At 39.1% G+C, this 22,324-nt stretch overlaps 1 protein-coding gene across 11 annotated transcripts; it reads right to left on the minus strand.

Moving 5' to 3' along the window:
• Nucleotides 1-6,264: 6,264 nt before the first annotated feature.
• MSANTD4 (Myb/SANT DNA binding domain containing 4 with coiled-coils) lies at nt 6,265-20,709 on the minus strand. 11 transcript variants are annotated; one of them, XM_063635118.1, is made up of 4 exons: nt 20,426-20,519; nt 19,661-19,746; nt 8,802-9,414; nt 6,265-8,456 (listed from the first exon to the last, which is right to left on the minus strand). In XM_063635118.1, exons 3-4 carry the CDS (start codon nt 9,261-9,263, stop codon nt 7,881-7,883), a joined length of 1,038 nt encoding a protein of 345 aa, XP_063491188.1. In that variant the 5' UTR covers nt 9,264-9,414; nt 19,661-19,746; nt 20,426-20,519; the 3' UTR covers nt 6,265-7,880. The 11 variants fall into 11 exon arrangements, with proteins under 11 accessions (XP_063491188.1, XP_063491200.1, XP_055128934.1 ...); XM_063635130.1 differs by having other exon boundaries at nt 20,445-20,502; XM_055272959.2 differs by lacking the exon at nt 19,661-19,746 and having other exon boundaries at nt 20,499-20,709.
• Nucleotides 20,710-22,324: the final 1,615 nt, after the last annotated feature.

Raw genomic sequence — 22,324 nt, forward strand, 5'->3', positions numbered from 1 at the left:
AAAACAACATTGTGTCTAGATCAGGACACAGATAATCTTTAATGGGAAAGAGAATCCTCTGCACAGTACAGTCATCTCAGGGAATGCAAAGCCAAGCTATGACCATGCCTGGTCCAAGTATGTACAGTACAGCCAAAGAGCAGTCACAGAACACACATGACCGCCAGGGCCCACTGCTATGGTTTACGAGCAGTTCTCAGGCAAGAAGGGAACGAGTCATAAGCTGGACAGACTGGTGTTGACTTTAACATTTGTATTCAAAAAATTCTCAAGGAGACTTTGAAAGACGTGATACCAAGTTTATCTGATAAAATATTCTAATTTTATTCAGTGAAATTCATTTTGATACTTTTAAATTATGGTAAACAATAACAGAAATGATAAAGCCCGTCCATCTTGCTGACGTTTTGTGCAGCTAAATGTCAATGTGGAACAGAAAATGAGAAGGTGAAATGGGCACGGTGGCTCACACCTGTAATCCCAGCACTTTGAGAGGCAGGAGAATTGCTTGAGCCCGAGTTCAAGGCTGCAGTGAACTATGATTGCACCACTGCACTCCAGCCTGGATGACAGAGCAAGACCATGTCTCTAAAACTAAAATTAAAAAAAAAAAAGAAAAAAGAAAATGGTAAGGTGAAGAGTGAAAGCGACATGATCAAAGAAAAATTCAGGGCGTATTTGGAGAGCAGCTTGACAAGCATACTTAGTTATGATGGCTGGAGAAAATCTTTAAAGCGTAGGCAAAGGACATTTGTGGACTTTATGCTTCTCCTGACTCCTTACAGAAAAACCAGTAATACCTCCATGCTGCTTTCCAGTTTTAAACTGCATTCTCATATGTTATTATTCCAAACATGGTGAGTGTCAGACAGAGCACATATACTACATGTAATACAGACAAGAACAGCGAGGCTCAGAGAGACCGACTGCCCCACATCTGTCATCTGAAGTGGAGCTGGGGCTGGACCTATGGTCTCCCCTGAGCTTTGCTCATCTTCACTACTTCATGTCCTGTCAATTCTCAGGATGTAAGAAAAGGAGTACTTTGGTGTTGTGGGAAGTCAGGGACCCCGAACGGAGGGACCGGCTGAAGCCAAGGCAGAACATAAATTGTGAAGATTTCATGGACATTTATTAGCTCCCCCAATTAATACTTTTATAATTTCTTACACCTGTCTTTACTGCAATCTCTGAACATAAATTGTGAAGATTTCATGGACATTTATCACTTCCGCAATCAATACTCTTAGAATTTCCTATGCCTGTCTTTAATCTCTTAATCCCATCATCTTCATAAGCTGAGGATGTATGTCGCCTCAAGACCCTGTGATGATTGCGTTAACTGCACAAATTGTTCGTAAAGCATGTGTGTTTGAACAATATGAAATCTGGGCACCTTGAAAAAAGAACAGGATAACAGTGATGTTCAGGGAACAAGGGAGATAACCATTAGGTCTGACTGCCTGGGAGCTGGGCAGGACAGAGTCATATTTCTCTTATTGCCGAAAACGGGTAAGAGAAATATCGCTTAATTCTTTCCCCAGTAAGGAATATTAATAACTAACAGCCCTGGGAAAAGAATGCATTCCCGGGTGAGGCTTCTAAAATGGCCGCTCTGGGAGTGTCTGCCTTATGCAGTTGTAGATAAGGGATGAAACATGCCCTGGTCTCCTGCAGCGCCCCCAGGCTTGCCTAGGTTTAGGAAATTCCAGCCTGGTGAATTCTAGTCAGACCGGTTCTCTGCTCTTGAACCCTGTTTCCTGTTAAGATGTTTATTAATGACAATGTGTGCACAGTGGGACATGAAACATCAGCAATTCTAGTTTTGTGCTGGCCTTGTGACCTTGCCCTGCCCGTTTGCCTTGTGATATTTTGTTACCTTTGAAGCATGTGATCTCTGTGACCCACACCTTATTGGTACACCCCCTCCCCTTTGAAAATCGCTCATAAAAACTTGCTGGTTTTGTGGCTCAGGGGGCATCATGGAACCTGCCAACATGTGATGTCTCCCCCAGACACCCAGCTTTAAAATTTCTCTCTTTTGTACTCTTTCCCTTTATTTCTCAGACCAGCCGACATTTAAGGAAAATAGAAAAGAACCTATGTTGAAATATTGGGGGCTGGTTCCCCCGATACTTTGGGAAAGCTATTCTGGAAGTATAACACAGGGAGGACTGGACAGGAAGAAACTGAGAGGTTGCTGGAATACAGGCTACACATGCCTCCATGCTAAGGACTACATGTGAGATTGAAGGAGGCTGTTCTGAGGCACCAGCAGGAGAAAATACAGGACTTGGTCAACAACTTGGATAGAATGAAGGCAAAAGACTCAAAGACACATCTAAAATTTCCAAGCAACCTGATACAAATGGTGTCCCTGCAGAGAGAAGATGATTTACAGGTATGAGAGAAGAGAGCTAATGAATTTTATTCTGGCGTGCATTGTGTATTTGGGGAAAAGAAAATATGCAGGGTGAGATGCTTATAACTTATAAATTTACAAGCTTATAAATGTTTGTAAATTTATATTTCAGCTCAAATGTTGGAACTGGAGATTTTAAATGAGAAAGGAAATGACATTAAGAGTTGACTGACTATATTTCAGTTTTTTTTCTAAAGATGAATGGGTCACATCAAAGAAACAAATGGTAAATAATAAAGGGTAGTGATAAAGTTCTCTGAATGTACAAAAATTCAAATTTCATAATAATTGCCATTTCTTGTTTCTTTTTAGTCTTAATTGAAACAGCACAGTCTGAATGCCTCTATCTACAGTGGTAAATTAATCTGTGATTTCAGCATCCAACTTTCCTTTTTAAAAAGAGGTATGTTCTTCTCCAGCTGTGTCCCAGTCATACATAAGCTAGATCCCTTTCAATATGCATTGGGAGAAATTTTCAAAATGATACATTTGGCAGACAATCCTCATCTGGATTTTAATTAAGGCTCCATGCAAAACACTGCCTGGCATGTATAAAAAGGATCTACACATGTCAAAAAGAAGTTACAGGTGGAAACAGGAAACAGGCTGGTAGTTCTCTGAGAGCTTTAGAAATTATAACTTCAGGTCTGATGATAGTGACTAGAAAGCCCTGATAAATTAAAAATTAAATATTTTATAAATTAAATTTACTTCTGGGAAAGTGTAATGTTAACACAAATGTAGAGCAACACAGTAAAAATCATTTTGGATTCAAAACAAAAATGTTAAGGACAGAGAGGTAGAAAAAGGTATCTATTCAAAATAAAATATTCTGGAAGCATTATGATCTGCTTTTATGTACAAGATAGAGGTGACAGCATGAAGAAGTAGAAAAATGAACAGAGAAGCAGTAAAGTAATATAAAATGGACAAATTAGGCAGAAAATGAAAGAAATGAAGCAGAAATTCCCTTCAATTACAAAGACTAAAGTGTTTAATTTAGAAGAAAAAGCCTGAGAGAACACTGTATATTTCTTTTCTGCAAATTCATGATCCCCTCCTTCTCCTAAACCAGCCATTTCTACAAAACAGATGGGAAGGTGCTCCTTACAATAAGGATGCCCATATAATTCAAAGTCCTTATCATGGCACTTTTGTCTAGAACTAATGCTAAACCAGATAGGATATCACAACCACTGGTATAATCAAAGTATCCCAGGCAAACCAGAGTGAAGATGTGGTAGATTGATTGCAAAAATGGCCACAATTCCTCAGCCCTCCCTGTATCCCATTTTTTTTTTTGTTTGAGACGGAGTCTCGCTTTGTCGCCCAGGCTGGAGTGCAGTGGCGCAATCTCGGCTCACCGCAAGCTCTGCCTCCCAGGTTCACGCCATTCTCCTGCCTCAGCCTCCCGAGTAGCTGGGACTACAGGCACGCGCCACCACGCCCGGCTAATGTTTTTTTGTATTTTTAGTAGAGACAGGGTTTCACCGTGTTAGCCAGGATGGTCTCGATCTCCTGACCTCGTGATCTGCCTGCCTTGGCCTCCCAAAGTGCTGGGATTACAGGCATGAGCCACCATGCCCAGCCCCTGTATCCCATTTTTACCCAACTTCACAGCTCCTCTTATCAGTAGGTGGACTCTGTTCCCCACCCCTTGACTCTGGTCTTGCTCTGTGATTAGTTCTGGCCAATCCGGTGTGGCAGAAGCATAATGAAGCGCTAGTTCTGAGACTTGGTCTTGACACCTTAAACACCTCTGCTTTCTCTCCTCTGCTCTTGCCACCTCCATTAGAACAAGCCCAAGCTACCACGGCTATAGGATCAAACACCACAGGGAGAGCTTAGCTCCACCACTTACCACCCCCTGCCCTCCTGTTATTTAGCTAACCCCAGAAGTTGAACCACATAGCCAACCTGCAGCTGACACTGAAAACCCAGCCAAGAGCAAAACTGCTCAGTTAAGCTGTGCCTCATTTCCTCTAAAATCCTGAGCAAAATAAATGGAGTTTCCAGCCATCAAATTTTTGGTCAGTTTGTTACACAGCAATAGCTAGCAGATACACTCACTATGAGTGTGCCTGCCACCTCAGAAGTGCAGCAACAGTGTTTCCTACTGGAATGAACCAATCCAACCCATCTGCACCTGAAGCAGGATTAAGAAATCCAAGGCTCTTCAACCAAAGCCCTAGAAGATATTATGCTTCTTTTTAGTTTTTCACTTCCAGGCATTTAAGAGTGCTCGATCCAAAAATAATTATTAGCTATTTTCATGCTTTCCCTAAGAAATTAAAAGCTAGCCAGACATGGTGGCTCACACCTGTAATCCCAGAAGTTTGGGAGGCAGAGGCGGGTGAATCATTTGAGATCAGGAGTTGAAGATCAGCCTGGCCAACACAGTGAAATCCCATCTCTACGAAAAATGCAAAAATTTGCCTGGTGGCCGGGTGCAGTGGCTCACGCCTGTAATCCCAGCACTTTGGGAGGCAGAGACGGGTGGATCACGAGGTCAGGAGATCAACACCATCCTGGCTAACATGGTGAAACTTCCTTCCACACTAAAAATACAAAAAATTAGTTGGGTGTGGTGGCGGGTGCCTGTAGTCCCAGCTACTCAGAAGGCTGAGGCAGGAGAATAGCGTGAACCCGGGAGGCGGAGCTTGCAGTGAGCCGAGATCGCGCCACTGCACTGCAGTCTGGGCAACGGAGTGAGATTCCGCCTTAAAAAAAAAAAAAAAAAAAAAAAAATTCACTTGGCATGGTGGTGGTGGTGGTGGTGGTGCTTGCCTGTAGTCCCAGCTACTCAGGAGGCTGAGGCAGGAGAATCGCTTGAACTTGGGAGGTGGAGGTGCAGTAAACCAAGACTGCGCCACTGCGCTGTAGCCTTCAGGACAAAGTGAGATTCCGTCTCAAAAAACCCTGGATCTCAAATCCAACATTAATGCCATCTTTCATTTAAGTAGTATTTTACAGTTTATATACTTAACAAATACCATTTTCTTAAAACAAACAAACAAACTATGTAGCACAGGCAGAGTAGGTATCATGCCCAGGTTACAGATGAAACCAAATTGAAGAGCAAGTTAAATGACTTTTGCAAATAGCAAATGGCAAAGCTACAATACTTATAACTACCCCTACAAACTTTCACTCTTCCTTTTCCTTAGAGCTCTTATGCTAAAATCTTGGGTCAATATTGGTATGTAATTTTTAAGAAAGATGGTTAATTAAATCGATGAGGCTTTTTGTTGTTGTTGCTGTTATAAGAGTGGAAATAACATGATGTATTAGTCCGCTTTCATGCTGCTGACAAAGACATGCCCGAGACTGGGTAATTTATAAAGAAAAAGGTTTAATGGACTCACAGTTCCACGTGGCTGGGGAGGCCTCATAACCACGGCAAAAGGTGAAAGGCATGTCTTACATGGACACAGGCAAGAGAGAAAATGAGAACCAAGAGAAAGGGGTTTCCTCTTATAAAACCATCAGATCTTGTGAGACTTACTTATTCACTACCATGAGAACAGTGTGGGGGAAACTGCTCCCATGATTCAATTATCTTCAACAGTCCCTCCCACATCACATGGGAATTATGGGACCTACAATTCAAGATGAGATTTGGGTGAGGACACAGCTAAACCATATCACATGAGTTAAATCTCAAGGGTTCTTTTGAGGAGCAACTAACATATGCATCATGCATAGCTCAATGTCCAGCCCAAATGTTATTAGGCCTCTGTCCTCACTGACTGTGATAGGGCTCTCTTCTAAGCTTGATAACCTCTACCCTTAGAGCACTGAGTATCATTTGAAATTACAAATTCTCAGATAGTATAGGCAAATTTATTTCTATGGTAGAGGCATTTATTTCAGATATAGAAAAATAACACTTTTCAAAGTCAGAGTAAGTAAACAGAAGTATATTTTTTCCTTGCATACCCATCCTCAAATGTCAACATAGTTTCCAGCCATTCTTACAAGGAACAAATGCAGAATTAAAGTAATAACTGTCAACAGAAGAGCTGTATTAAAGCTACGTATCAACCTTGAAAATCAGAAAACACAAAGTGATCTAGTGCGATTCTCAACTTTAGTGTGCATCAGAATCACTTGGATTGCAGAAAAAGCACCTTCAGAGAGCTGAAGGAAAATCATCAGGTCAAGTAAGCCCTTGGTCTCAGAATAAATATCAGAGACTAAAGATATGTACTTTGTTCCTCAGGGAAGACGGAAGGACAAAATATACTACAATATAGAAGATCAGCCATTTACTCTGTGTGACTTCTCTGAGCTTCAGATTCAGGAATAACGACAGACACAACTCTCAAGAATTGTTCTACATATTAGGTTAGATAGTGTAATAAGTGCTTCTCCAATCCATAATACATAGCTACTATCATTATTTCAACATCATCATTATTTGATACAGAGTACATCTTCCCCACCCACCCCCGACTCCCGAATGGCTGCTATTACTTATTTTAAAAGTCAAACAATCAGTCATTGGGTTCAAGCTCATGGACTACAAGTACCATTTTTATACTGGTATCATTTTTACTAGCTTCAACTATTCACTTATAAGATTTCAGTAAATTACTGAAATGACAATTTTTGTACCCAAACTAAGACAATCACTGAAAGAAAAGGAACTAAAGCTTTAAAATTGAGTCTTGCTTCTAAAGCATTAATAGTGAGAAAAAGAATTCTTTTCAAAGTGACCCATTTTAGAAAATCTCTGATGTTCTCTGTATTGTTTTCTGAATCTGAGAAGGCTATATATAGATGGAAACATGGGAATAAAATACCTACAATCTTCATCACTTCCTATATTCAATATACTACACAGTAACATTTCATAGTTAAAGTTTTTGGCCATTTAAGTACCTACCCACATAAATATCTGAGGTTTTAATATTCTAAAACTATAAAACATAGCTATAGAGGTACACAGTTAGGCTAGGACAGGGTTTCTCAGCCTCAGGACTAATCATATTTTGAGTTGGAAAATTCTTTACTGAGTGTGGGGGGCGGGGGTTGAGGAGGTATGCATTGCACAGTAGCAACCTTTTCCCCACCCCAGTTTTGACAACCAAACATGTCTCCAGACATCACCAAATTGGTCTTCTGAAGGCCAAAATCTACCCTAGTTGAGAACTTCCGGGCTAGAATTTTATATAGACACAATTGTAAACTCTGGGTACACAGACAATACAAGACTCTATGTAATATTATAAGGTAAAGAGTCCAGCACAGTAAATTTCTGCTATACTGTTTACGCTAGGGCACAGTTTTTATATACTACTTAGGCATACAGTTATCCACATATAACTTTTTCCTACTGAACACTGACATTAGACAAGAAAAGAAACCACAGCTAATCCAGCAACCATCATTATATCACCTGATATGAGAAAAATCTACAGTTTTCAAACATTTGCTAAATGGAAGCCTGGAAAAATCACTGCAAGTGTCCTTCTTTCTGAATTCGAAGTCTGTCTTTCTCTACTTGTAAGCGTTCCTTTTCAATCTGCAGCTTCTCAGATTCAAACTTCAAAAACTGCAGCCTATCCTTTTCCAGTTGCAAGCGTTCTCGCTCAAGTTTTAACTTCTCTGTTTCTATGTCCTGTGGTTGAAGCATGGATTTTTCTCCTTGACCAAGTTCATTTTCTAAGGATGGTTTCTCTGAATTGACTATCTGTAACCTCAACTTCTCTCTTTCAATCTGCAGCCGCTCCTTCTCTAGCTGAAGCCGCTCATGCTCCATGTCTAAATGCCGCAGTCTCTCTTTCTCGATTTGTAGGCGTTCCTTTTCTACCTGCAGCCTTTCAGCCTCGATATCCAGTCGTCGTTTTTCCAACTCTAATTTCTGTTTCTCAATACTTACAAGCAAATGAGGCTCATCATATGCAGATCTAGATGGTGTTGAGTTAAGGGTAAAAAACTCATCAATGTGGGGGAAATCGGGAAGTTCATTTTCTCTCCTGGAATCTGGTATGACGGATGACAACATTTCTTCCTCCTCCTCAATTTCAAACTAAGAGCAAAGAGAAAAGCATTTTTCAGTATTGACTTCTACTTTGTGGCAATTTGTCTAAATATTTCTTAAAAGCTTTCTGCATCATTTGGGGAAAAATACTTAATTTGAATTTTGAATATCATTTACGCTGAATTACTTGATGTCTGTAATACATATAACCTAGGTAATTATATTTAGGTGGGAAGAAAAGTATTAACGATGTAAAGAGAAAAGCAGAATGACTTGTTACGTACTATTTTTAAATAAGCTTGAAAATCTTGGAATGTGTTAACAGTTTCTGAACAATAATCTCCCACATCAGAATTGAAAAGATTAAAAGAGGGTACAGAGGCTAATACTTACTTCAGGACTCTGCGGATCCCTTTCTTCCTCTTCCACCTTGACCTCAGTTAAGGATCCACCTGCATCCCTGAAATCTGCCACATTTTGCCAGTCAAAATTTGCATCATTTCGGAATCCAATCTTTTCATCTATCTCTTCAGTGAGAGAGTCATCTAAATCAGAGGAGGGAAGGGGAAATCCTGAACCGACCAGCTTAATGTTGGCCTTCATCCTCTTTCTCTTCATAAGTGCTCGCCAGTCAAGGTACCTTCTTTTCACCTCTGTCCCTGTCCTCTGTTCTCCTTCTCCTACAGCATTCACACACTGCGCAATCTCTTCCCAAGCCATTCGCTTCATCACGTTAATTGTTGTATTGAGCTGCTTGGAAAAAATGACTTCTTTCCTTTTTGTAATTTCTTTCAAAAGGGTCTGAGTTTCTTGAACACTAAAATTGCTTTTCCTTTTTCTTTTCAACTGCTTCATTTTCAACTTCAATGCAGTTTTTATGGTAAGAGATGTGAAAACAATTTGAGGAATGCTGCAAAGCACAAAAACCAAGGATAATTCTTTGCTGGCACTTAGTTCAAATCATTGTCTTCCATTTATCTAGTGGCAGAGGCAGTCTGGATAATTCCTAAAAGGAAAAAAGTACAATCAATCAATCAATATGCAACTTCTACAACATACTTCAACCTAATGAACTATATAATTTTGAAAAGAAACAAAAACAACCCTCTAAATATAGCTTAAAATTGTGTACTTCTTTATCTTTGCCAGTACTGACATAGTCCAAATTGCCATTTTCTCCCCTCTGGTGTGCTGCAAAGGTTCCTAACCAGTTGCCACTATTCATTCCTGACCCCCTTCCTACTACTTCAGCTCCTTCTCCCACAAATTCTCCCTCTCTCCTCCAATTGCACTGGCCATCTTTCAGCCACCTATTCCTGTCAAACTCTTTCTTAGTTCAGGGCCTTTGTCCACACTGTTCCTTCTGCCTGGAAAATGGATTGCTCCCTTCTTGGTCTACTTAATTCCTCCTTATCCTTTAGCTTGCAGATTAAGCATCCATTTCTCAGGGAAGCGTTTCCTGACAAATCAAATTACTCCAGCATAAAATTTGCAGGACTTTTCCTAGACTGGATTTTATACTTGTGCTAACATACAGCTCAGAGTCTGTCCCTTTCCCCAGTTCACTGCAAAGTTTCACAAGGGCAGGGATGTTTCCACTGGCCATCACCTCCCCAGAGCCTAGCAGAGATTCTGGCACATGGCACGCATACCATAAATATGTTTTGAATGAATGAAAGAGTCGATTTGCCAAAATAATCATTAGTTCGACATATCTAAAAGAAAAAGTACACTTTGCAGAATAATTTTAGAGGAAAACTGAAAGGTTGAGCTGCAAAATCAATAAAACTGAGAAACCAATTTGAGACAATGTAATCTGATCAAATAAATGCCAACTACCCACATTTTACTACTTCACAAATTCAAACTCATTTTAAGGTTAATAAACCAACATAGAAACCCTAAATTTGGAATATAATTTCCTGAAACAATGAAAGTATTGTAGGAATATGACAAAATTAAAGGGGTTAACAAAAAAATGGCAAGGATTTTACCCAGTCATCCCACCTAATTAATCATGTAAGTAAAAAGATCACCAGAAAAGATCAACAAAAAAAGATAACCAAAAAAGAAAATGATCACTCAAAAAGAAAAAGGAAAATATCACCAAAAAATTTTTTTAGATTCCTAAACCTTTCAAAGACTAGTGCACATTGCATGGTTTACCCTTGTAATTCCGTTCCTCAAAGCTCACCCCATCCTCCCCTCCCTTAAACCACCTAAACAAAAGCCCCTAACATCAAACAAAACCAGGCTGGACTATATTTTTGTTTCTAATTAAGGCTCTTAATTATGTGCCTTTCTTTGGAGAATTTCTCAGCAGTACTTTGTATTTTTCTGGGCCACTTTAATTGTAGAGTTGAAGATCACAATACAGGAAAGTATCTATACTTGGAGTCTCCACTAAATAAATTTTAAAACATCCATGTGGCAATATTTGTATACAGATTTTGAGTGGAAAAGATCCTCTCTTGTAGGCATTTCTTTTAGATAGGAGACAATGTTTCTCCAATTTCCAGACTCTCAGGTTGTCAGACTGTCAAAGAGGGTGTACCTGAAACTTGTCAGAAATGTAAACTTTTTAGGCTCCTCTCCAGACCGGGAACTCTCGAAGTGGGACCTAGGTTTCAATAAACCCTCCACATAACTCTAGTGCACAGTAAAACCTCTGTGCTAGACCTACACTAGTAGAACCGGTGATTCACATGCCTGACTCTCTTATCTACCTTGAATTCAAGCCTTGCATAAGTGCATCTGGTGGAATCTAAAGCACATCCACAATCCTCACTGCAATGGATTGGGGAAATGTAGTTTTTGTGCTAGCTAGCCTTTGCATTATCGGAAGGCACACTAGGAGGCTGGAACAGATGTTGAGTGAGTCAGGGACTGGATTTTCTCATAGCAGCAGAAAATGAGGTCATCTATCAAAAAGGTCCCAGTGTCTCACACAGTGTAGTACATATTGCCTTATTAATATTGATTCAACTGAAGAGAATAATAATGATTCAACTGAGGGATAGATGTCAAAAAAGCACTTTGACTTGGAAAAGAGATTTTAAAAGATGTAAGGGGAAACAGGGCTCAGAAAGAGTAAGGGGTACTTTACACAGACCATGCTGTCTGACTTCAAATTCACTCACTGATAACTGCTACAGAGCTGACTTTTCCTCCCCTACAAAATGTGAAATGGGATGACATTACTAAGATCCCTTCCAGCTCTATCACTGTTTGACCTTAAACTTTTCCTGTCAATATGAAAAAAAGTATCAAACTACCCATAAAGTTCCAAGTCCTGTCATTTAAACCCCACCATGTCATTATATGGGAGATACCAGCCTTTCTATTTATAAAACAAGATCCAGAGAGGTTAATTTGCCCATAACACAGCTAATTAAATGGCAAGACTTATTACCACCAGGTTCCCTCATGTCACATCTACTTTGACTTTATTAGCAGCTTGTGATAGCTAAACCTTAAAAATGTGTTGCTGGCCAGGCGCGGTGGCTCACGCCTGTAATCCCAGCACTTTGGGAGGCTGAGGCGGGCGGATTGCCTGAGCTCAGAAGTTCAAGACCAGCCTGGGCAAGCATGGCAAAACCCCGTATCTACTAAAAATACAAAAAATTAGCTGGGCATGGTGGTGCACACCTATAATCCCAGCTACTCAGGAGGCTGAAGCATGAGAATCGCTTGAACCCAGGAGGAGGAGGTTGCAGTGAGCCGAGATTGTGCCACTGCACCCCAACCTGGGTGAAACAGTGAGACTCTGTCTCAAACAACAAAGACAACAAAAAAGTGTTGCTAAGGTAAGTTTTGAGATGTCATTTAGTAAAAGATTTTCAAAAGGAGATTCTTATCTATGTGGAAGGTCCAGATAAAATTCTTTATATTGGCAGAAAAATTCCTCAAAGCTTCAATCGGTTACATTTCCTCTACATCCTGTTAAAGTAAATTAGACCGGAGACCTGGCCTGAAGAATCCCTAAGCAGACAAAAACAGTTAGGCCTCATAAGAGACTTTAACCTTGCTTGATTTGCAAACATATGCAACACTTAACTTGGGCTATTTTTTTGGTAAATATCTATATATTTTAAAAAAGAAACTTAAGACTAAACAATCAGAAGCTGTCAACTAATTTATGCAACTAACTTATGTAAACTTCCAGCAGGATAGGTCAAATTAGACAATCTTATAACTGTAACCAATCAAATATTTTGTTTTACTTCTGTTAGACCTATAAAACCTTCCCGCCTTGTGTTTCCACTGCAGAGCCCCCAAACCACTTCTGGTTTGGAGCTGCCTGATTCAAGAATCACTGTTTGCTCAAATAAACTTGTTAAAAGTTATCATATCACAGTTTACCTTTTAACACATGGTTTCTTTTCTCTTACTCTGTCTGCCAATTTAAACTTTTCATTAGTGTGAAAAATAGTTCTACTCTAATTCACAATAGTATCTTCTACTGAAGCAAAAATATAGCAATTAAGCAAGGCTAAATTGAATAAGAAAATGCACATCTTTTCTATCATCTTTTCTCTTTCAGACTGAAAAGTGGATGCTAATATCTTATTTTTAAACTTAATAACAAAGCATTTCTTATCACCATTGCATTAAACCTTTATGCATTTTTCCTTTTCAAGCTCTTGGTATTCTTTCTTCAGCTGACTTTGTACCTGTCTAATAACATCAACAAAAATATGCCCATCACCACATCTTTTTGTTTCCAATCACTCATGTGGAATAACCATCTCCTGAACTGCCACTTGCTGCTGAAATAGAGGTCAGGGAACTAAAAATTCAAAACAACTGAAATGAACTCTCAAGAAATCACTGTCAATTTCACATACCCACAAAAAAGGGCAACGTATACAAAAACAAAAAAAAGAAGACTGCAAGCCAACTATTTCTAAAGTAGACTTACAGACTTTCAATATTTCTCAAGAGAAATTTAATAATAAAATTGAAATCCACAAAATTGGAATGTATAACCAACAACAGCACTCTTGATACTACCCTAGAGATATATTTCTCTTACAGTCAAATATAAACCTTTATCCTCTAGAATATAAGCAAATAATATAAGCAAAGGTTATCTATAAATAGAAACATCAAAAGAGGTAGTGTGTGTAGTAGTTATGAGCACAGATTCTGGAGTCAGACCACCGGGGTTAGAGTCCTGGCTCTGGCAATTCCTAGCTGTGTGGCCTCAGTTACTTAACTTCCCTATGGGTAATTTTATTTGTAAAATGATAATAACATTACTTCATAGAAATCCTATAAGGATTAAAGGACTTAGTCAAATAAAGAGAACAGTTCTTGGTGCGCATTAAGCACTATTATGTATTTGCCACATCAAAGGCAAAATATTTAAATAACTTTGACAAAAGGAAACAGAAAAGTCACAATAATATTGGAATTGTTTAGTTCCTAAGTTGAGGGATAGGTCCATGGGTCTTTATTGTTATGCTTCATAACATATACACTTACATTAGGAGTGTGGTGGAGCCTGCCCATGAGAGCTCTCAAGAATCAATTGGGGACATCTCTTTCCAGCTCCACATTCAGCCATGTCATGTTAGGAGCTAAAAATTGGCCAAGACGGCACTTACTACAGAATTGTCAAATTAGAACTTTTTTTTTTTTTTTGAGTGGGCAGGGAGCTGCTTTATTAGAACACTCCAGCTATATTATTTTTGTGTAAACCAAATATTACCTAATAAATAAAAGAAAACGAAATGTTTTAACATCTGATTCCAAGGCAGTTTAGTGAACACTGCAGAATGCTTATAATTTTATTTTATTTTTAGAGACAGGGTCTCACTCTGTTCCCCAGACTGGAGTACAGTGGCTCAATCATAATTCATTGCACCCTCAAACTCCTGAGCCCCAGTGATCTTCCCGCCTCAGCTTCCTGAGTAGCAAGGCAGGTGCACCACCGTGTACTACTAATTTTTAAAGTTTTTATATAGACAAGGTCTTGCTATGTTGTCCAGGCTGGTCTTGAACTCTTTGCCTCAGGTGATCCTCCTGCCTTACTTAGCCTCCTAAAGTGCTAGGATTACAGGTGTGGAGCCACCATGCTGAGCCTAGAACACTTACAATTTTAGAGGATCACATTTAATTAATACTCTGGCCTAACATTCCTATGTAATTCAAATTATCCAATAGGGTGGGCAAGCATTCAGCTTTCCTCTAGAGGTGACTGAAAATATTCAGGAGGTACCATATTTATAAGCCACAAAATAAAAAACTGAAGCAAACTGATTTACACACATCATTAAACCAGCCCCAATATGCTGCTTCTTAGTACCCTATGTTGCAGGACAAGTGAAAGAATTATTGGTCAAAACTTGGCTTTTTCCTTCTACAATCCGCCCCACCTCTAAGGACCTAGGAGATAGTAGCCCATCTGCTCTAAAAACAGTATCTTCAATACCTGGCACTGTGGCTAACAAATAGGAGGAGGTAAAAATATGAACTCAAAACAAGAAAATGAAAAAGGGATGAGAAAGGGTATAGAAAGAGAAACAGAAACTAATTCAAGGAAAGTAAGCCAGGAAAACTTAAGTTTCCATAGGCACACAAAGCATATGCTTATAAGAAAACAGAAGCAAGTCAACATAGGCAAGAAGCAGTTAGCCTGTAAGTGAAGAACAGATGTCCACCCTATAACTACACTAAAAAATGAAACAGTTAACAGGTTATTCAAAATTCTGAAGAACAATCTTCAGCTAACAGGCTATATTGCTCGTCAGGCATATTGACCAACTGTAAATAGCTTATCAAGGACATTAAAAAAAATAAAATCAGCACATTTTATGTCCTCAAAAAACAGAACAGAGAGCCAAAGACATATCACATTCCACCAAATCAAATGCCTACATGTGATAAAGATAAATTTTGGTTTCCAAAATACACAGAATGTTTCAGAGCATTTACATAGCCTTTTGAGCCACTTAAAAATCACTATCACATTTTTAAGGTAAAAACATGGTAAAAATAGAAATATTTATCAAAAGGGGACTGGATGAATAAACTACTAAGTCACATAATGGAATATATGCAATAAATGTCATGTTAAAGTATGGATATCTTAGCACATAAACCCCACGTAGATGCTATAGTAGATGCAAGCCAACAAAATTGGCAAAGGAAATGCATCTGTCTGTGTGTGTACATGTTCACAGACCAACTTAGGAACATTCACAGACACAGAACATCCTATGCTCTACAACAGGTTCATTAACTCTGTCTACCACCAACCTGGGGATCATGTGCACGGTCATTTCTGTCTCAGCCATATGGCTGCTTCTTAGCCCACAGCACATTTATTTTATTTTACTTTGAGGTGATCAACATTATATTAAAAATCTACTTATAAGAAATTTTTATTATAGAGAACTACATTATTTAAAATCTCATATTTTTTTAAAACAGCAAAATATACATACAGTTAGAAAATCTAAATAAGAATGTAAATTCACAATGAAGTGAAAAATTTCTACCACCAATGTAACTACTATTAGCAATTTCTTGAAATTCTTTCCAGAAAAATCGTTTATAATAGTATGTAAATATTTATGGACAAATTATATGTATTACACGAATACATACTAATTCCATCACATATGTTAAAAAGCTATGTCTGTTGAAAATGTTAAGCGATAAAAAAATTAAAGAGAATTTATTGAAAACAGAGAAATGACCTGCATATGAATGATTCTAAATGACAAATGAAGAGCCAAAGTTGGAATCCAGTGAAAAATAATAAGAAATGAAGAAAAATTATACAATTGAATAAAATTCTTTAGATGTTGCTAGAACTGTGTCTCTCAAACTATACCATGTATATGAATCACCTGGGAACCCCATTAAAATGCAGATTCTGATTCAGGTCTGCGGTGGGGCCTGGGATTCTACATTTTTGACAAATGATGTCCTCGGACCGCATCTTGAGTAGCAACAGTCTAGGCTAGAGTGGCACTGTTCAATAGAAATACAATGTAATCTACACATGTAATTTAAAATTTCCTAGTGATCCTAGTGAAGTAAAAATGAAATGAAAAGGTGATTAATATTAACAGCTTTTATTTCACTCCATATGCTGCATAGTCAATATATTATTTCAATATGCAATAATATAAAAATTATCAATGAGAAATTTTCCATTGTTTTCTTTCACTGTCATTAGAATACAATGTGTACTTTATAATTACAACATATCTCATTTTGTATTAGCCACATTTCAAGAACTCAATAGAACATGTATTTAGTAGCTAATCTACTCAAAAGTGTAGGTCTATAGCACATCAAAATAACCTAAAGAGCTTTTAAAAATACCTATAACCAGTTCCCATCTCTGACCAATTAAAACAATCTTTGGAATGGGGCCAGGCATTCAGAGTTTAAAAGCTCTCCAAGTGCTTCTCATTTGCAGCCAGGATTGAGAACCACCCAACTGGAGAATCAATGTTGAGTTTACTTGCTCAAATATGTACAGAAAGGCAAGGCAGAGAGCAAATGGTGTAGCTGCTAAGAAACTTCCTTTAGGAGATTATTAAGAAAAGACCTTATCTGCCACAAAAGACTTATAATACAGATAAAGCTGGCTTATTTATGGAAAAATATGCCCAAGAGAATGCTATGTCAAATGCAAGAAGAATATGCTAGTTGTAAGGACCAATTCACACTCCTATTTGTTGGAAACACATCAAAAGAATGAATGCAAGCTTAGGTGATGTAGATATTTTCTTCTAAGTAGAATGTCTTTAGACCCCTATCCATATCTCCATTAGGAAAAATTATGACTGAATTAGGAGTATAAATCAGGAACATGCATTATTAGATGAAGTAATTAGGACACTGTCTCATTCAATAGGTATATACTGAGTGTTTCAAACCTTTCAAGGCTTTCCATTGCACTTAAGAGGTAAGTTTACTTCTCTTGCTCTTTCTCTCTTTCCATTGTAAACCCTATCTGAACCCCACCTTTACACTTTCCCATCTACCTTTTCTGGTCTTATCCATCACCTCCAATACCAGCTCCCAACCTACTTTCCCAATCCACCTTCCCCATCAAACGTGTACTCACATGTAGGTGGCACACAAACACAATACCGGTCATTTTCAAATCCCTCTAAATTCTAGGTCAGTGCTGTCCAATAGAAATATAAGAGCCCTATATGTAATTTTAAATCCCCAAGTAGCCACATTAAAACAGTAAAAACAAACAGGTAAAAGTGAGTATTTTATTTAACCCAATATATCCAAAATGTTATTTTGAAATGTAATCAATATAAACAATTATTGAGATATTTACCTTCAATAATGTATGGCTGCTGGCTACCATATTGGACAGCACGACTCAAGCCATCATGGTCCCTGACCTTGGACTATCACACATATATTTCCCCAGGTCATCTTCCCAATTTCCATGGTGTGGGCCTTTTCGTCAGGCCAATGCCTACTCATCTTTCAGCACCCTGTTTAAATGTCTTCTGTTCCAGGATCTCTTCACTGTTCCCATTCATCTAGGTCCGATGTCCTCCCTATGTGCTTCCACTATCAGCTTTATTACACCACTGATTTACATTAGGAGCAATAAGGGATCAGATACGAATATATTATTCCTGCTATCAAATAATTTGCAACTTAGTAAAACATAGATGCATAAAAAAAGTACATAAACAAATTGTAATGAAGTCTGTAACCTGAAGGTTGTGAATACAGACTACCTAAGGTTGTATGCCAATTCCACCACTTAACTAGCTCTGTGATCTCCAGCAAATTACTTAACCTCTTAAACTTGTTTCTTCATCTATAAATGGGAATAATAGACTAATACTCGTGATGTTTTGAAGATTAAAAGAGGTAATCCGATTAAGAAGCTTATGATGCCTAAGATATAGTAAGCCCACAAATGTCAGCTATTATCCATTGCCCAGTACAGTATCTGAACATAATTAACAAATATTTCTTCACTGGATGAATAATGCAAATATACAAAAACTACAATAAAGAAATACTAACAAAATACTCTGGATATTCATAAGAAAGACAAATCTTTGATGGGATCAAGGAAGGTTCTGAGTCAGAATCAGCATTTGATTTGGGTCTTATAAAACAGACTAATGACAGACAGAAATAAAAGAAAGAAGTATCAGGAATTAAAGCTGGAAAATTAAGATAGTGCCAAGTAGCAAATCTTACTAAGCAAATTCTGGCTTAGTAAGACTATTCTTTGCTAAAAAATGAACTGAAAGAGACAAATATATCTGTGAAAGTTTTTTGAAATTCAAGCAGGCTACCATTAATATGGAAGAACTGTTACTGTAGTAACATATAAATATATAACCAATATAAGTATATAATAAAAATGATTGAAGTTGTCAAGAGAGTCCAAATTTATGCAGATATCCACCGTAAGATTTTGCTCTTAGAATGTGAGATGAATTTAGAAATCGCATTGTTGTAAATGTATTGGTACATGGTAGAAATAGCAGTCCTTTTGAAGTACCACTGAGTCAATATATTTTTAAAATTTGGCAGCAGCTGTTGCTATTTGCAGGGCCTATTTTTGACCAACAATTCCTAACTCCATACCTCTAACTTACAAAGTGGTATCCCGTTGTCCCTGACTGATCTATTCTGAACTGATGAACTATTTCATTTAATCAAATGGGCTTTAATACATTTTTAACCTGACTGAAATTGATATTGGGATGCACCTTAGATATCCAGTCTTGGCTTAATTGTGTGAAAATCTTCTTCTAAAACCTTGATATTTTCTGATTAAGTATAAGAAAGTGCCAGCATTGATGCATCTTGAGTTGTTGAAGTTCTGTAGATACGCTTACCTGGATAAAAGCCATTTCCAGAAATGTTTATCTTTCTGTCCTCTCCTTTATATGTTGGTATCCAAGTGACAGAAGCTTGGGTTTTCTACCATCCATTCATTCCCCAATAATTTCCTCAAAAAATACTTACCGAGCTCCTACTGTGTGCCAGGCAATATTTTTGGTGCTGGGGATATAACACCTCATAAAATGTGAAAATATGTCATTTTAGATGTCAAATACTATCCCTTTTCTATTGGCTGTCGTCGCTCTCTTAGCAGAAAGGATTCAACAGCTGCAGTCTCTAAAACTTACAAACCTTCCATGCCCAATCACAGAGAACAGCCATTTTCTAAAATCCCATTTCACAATCGTTCTTTACTAGTTGGAAATAGGAATGAGATGTAGTTCACTTACGTAATCCTTGTGAAGATGATGTACTGCCAATGGCATAATATAACCAGGCAACTTTTTACAAGCACTAAAACTTGAGAATGAAGTTCCTAGATAATTCATGATAAGACAGAATTCAGAAGTCGGAGAAAAACCAGACGGCAAGTTCCGGATCAAAAAACTTTGAGGGTAAATTAGTTAAGCAGTTCAAGAAGAAAAGCATCACAAATCTACAATACCAACCCCTACCCAAATTCTCTTTAAAGTGTGGCTTTCCCCTCCCCTATATTCTTATAGGGGATTCACTTCCCTGCCAAAAAGGATGTTCTTCTCTAAAACTCGTGGTAGGTGCATAACAAGTTTACTTATGGGTCGACGATTATCGAAGTATCTTTCACCTTCCTCCCGCTGCCTCCTTTGGGACCGTCCAAAAACAGCCCCTGGGAAGAATCGAGTTAGACTGGGCTCCCAGAAGGCCACCCAGGGGAGCAGGGGCGCGCACCTGCCTCGGCCACAATGATGCGGTTGCTGCTGGTAGGAGTCCCGGTGGGAGTCGGGGCAACCTGGAATATTTCCTCTCTCTGGATATTAAATGAGAGTCCGGACTGAGTGCCCAGAAACTTCTGCAGTTTTGTTTCCGTGGCCTGGGCCCTTCCCAGCCTCCCCGGTCAGGCGACAGACGCGCGTGGCACTTCTCCCGAGCGTGCAGTCCCGCTACGCCGCAGCCCTTGGACCAAACCCGGCAGCAAGCGTTGCGGCCACTTGCCGCTGACCCCTCCGGGACCCTACCCACTGCGAGAGCACCCACTGGTCACGGAGCCGCCGCTTCCCTGGCCGCCTCCTTCGGCATAGAACCGCTCACCTGCGACCCCGGCAGCACCTCCCCACGGTCGCCCCAAGGGGGGTAGGAAAAAAGATGCTTCATTGATCCCCCGCCCACTAACTGCGCCCGCCCATCTCCTGCCCCCCATTGGCTGATATGGCTGCCGCTCATTTGATGAGGCTCATCCATTGGTTAGAATGGTGTTGCCATTCTGGCTGAGAGCCCGCCTCAGGCCTGTCCTCACAATGGGAATCAAGTCCCAAACCGGTTCCGGGTTAGTGCCCTGGAATTCCGCCCCCTCGTGATTCACCTCACTCTCTGTGCTCCGTCTGTGGCGCGCAGCTCTGTCAGTCAAGTGGACTCTAGGAAGGGATTGGCCCCTAGCGATCGGCTTGCTGCGCTGTTCCAACTGATTGGGGCACTGGCCGCTGCATCTCCAAACTCGTCTCTTGTCCTTGACCCTCACCTGTTAAAAGGGCAAAGAACAAGTAGGAAACTTGTGCTCCTCCAGTCGGGTTCTTAGGCCAGCATCACCTTCTCCTCGACCAGCTGCGACCTAATTGGCCTCAGCCATTCCTCTAAGACTGCCCGTGCCAAAGGTCGCTGGTGACTTCCTTATGGCTAAATCTAGGAGTCACTTCTCAGTCCTTATCATACCATACTTCTTAGAAGACATTTGAATTTTTTTTTTTTTTTTTTTTTTTTTTTTTTTTTTTTTTTTTTTTTTGCTATTCTTCACTGTTTCCCCAAATATGTGCTTCTGCTTTCTTCTCTCCCAGTCCTCCTCTATATTCAAGTTTGCAGTTGCTTTGCTTAGTTTCTGCCGTCTCACGTTCAGGTGTTTGTGACTAGTGCACCTTTCTTCCCGCTGCCTCTGTCCAGGCCTCTCTGGACTCACCTGAATTCCATCAGTAGCCTCCTAACTGGTCTCCCAACATCCTGTCTGCCGGACTGTAGTTCATCCTTCACCTTGTAGCCAAAATGAGCTGCTTAAAGTTTTTTAGTGGAATCTCACCACCGGTGATACAGTACAAACTCCTTATCGAACCTGAAAAATAAGGCACCTACTTTTCCCTCAAGCTTCATCTCTCGACATTATACCCACATTTCTTCTTCCTTACCCCATTCCCTTTGCTTCTTTCAGTTCCTGAACTCTACAGTGGCTACTGGGAAGTCAGTTTGCATTGCTGTGTTTCCTCCCTGCTTCTCCGCTATACCTAGCATTCATTTTTAGAAATTCCTTTCTAAAGGAAGGCTTCCAAAATTATCTCCATTCACCCTCGCTCCACTTCCAAGTATTCCCTTCCGTGTAGGTTTGCCAGATAAAAATAGGACGCTCAGTTAAATTTGAAGTTCAGATAAAAAGCAAATAATTTTTAATCTGTCCAATGGAATATTTGGTATCCATATGTTTATTTGCTAAATTTAAAAAAATAAAAATTTTTATTTACGAAATCTGCAAGCCTACTTCAGCGAGCTCTCATCACGGCCTTTCCTCTGACAGCTCTTCCCACATATTTTATGTGGGTGGGGCTTTTCTTGTTCACTGTTGTGAATAACACAGTGCCTAGAATGTAACAGACAAAAAAGATTTGGTAAATAAATGGTGGAATATTCTGGACGAACGGTGAATCCTTGCTGGATATTCTTGGAGGAACTCTCCCATAAAATAGGAAGTAATTATGAAATATGCTCTTTAAAATGTAATGATCAGTTTAATCTTACAGATCGTTACTTATGACTTTGTCAGTAAGTATAGACATGTTTGTCAAAGAAGCATGTCTATACTTTGCCAAAGTAGATCAAAAGAAACTTGTAATTTTTGGAAAAATACAAGTTGTATTTTATAATTTTGGATTTTGTTC

The sequence above is a fragment of the Symphalangus syndactylus genome, chromosome 3, assembly GCF_028878055.3.
Source record: "Symphalangus syndactylus isolate Jambi chromosome 3, NHGRI_mSymSyn1-v2.1_pri, whole genome shotgun sequence".
Taxonomy (NCBI): Eukaryota; Metazoa; Chordata; class Mammalia; order Primates; family Hylobatidae; genus Symphalangus; species Symphalangus syndactylus.

Excerpts from the sequence above, each read along its gene's own strand:
- MSANTD4 (XM_055272959.2), bottom strand. The coding sequence starts at position 9,263 with ATGAAGCAGTTGAAAAGAAAAAGGAAAAGCAATTTTAGTGTTCAAGAA. Across the intron at positions 8,457-8,801 it reads GGGATCCGCAGAGTCCTGAA|TTTGAAATTGAGGAGGAGGA; the intron begins GTAAGTATTAGC and ends CTTTGCTCTTAG.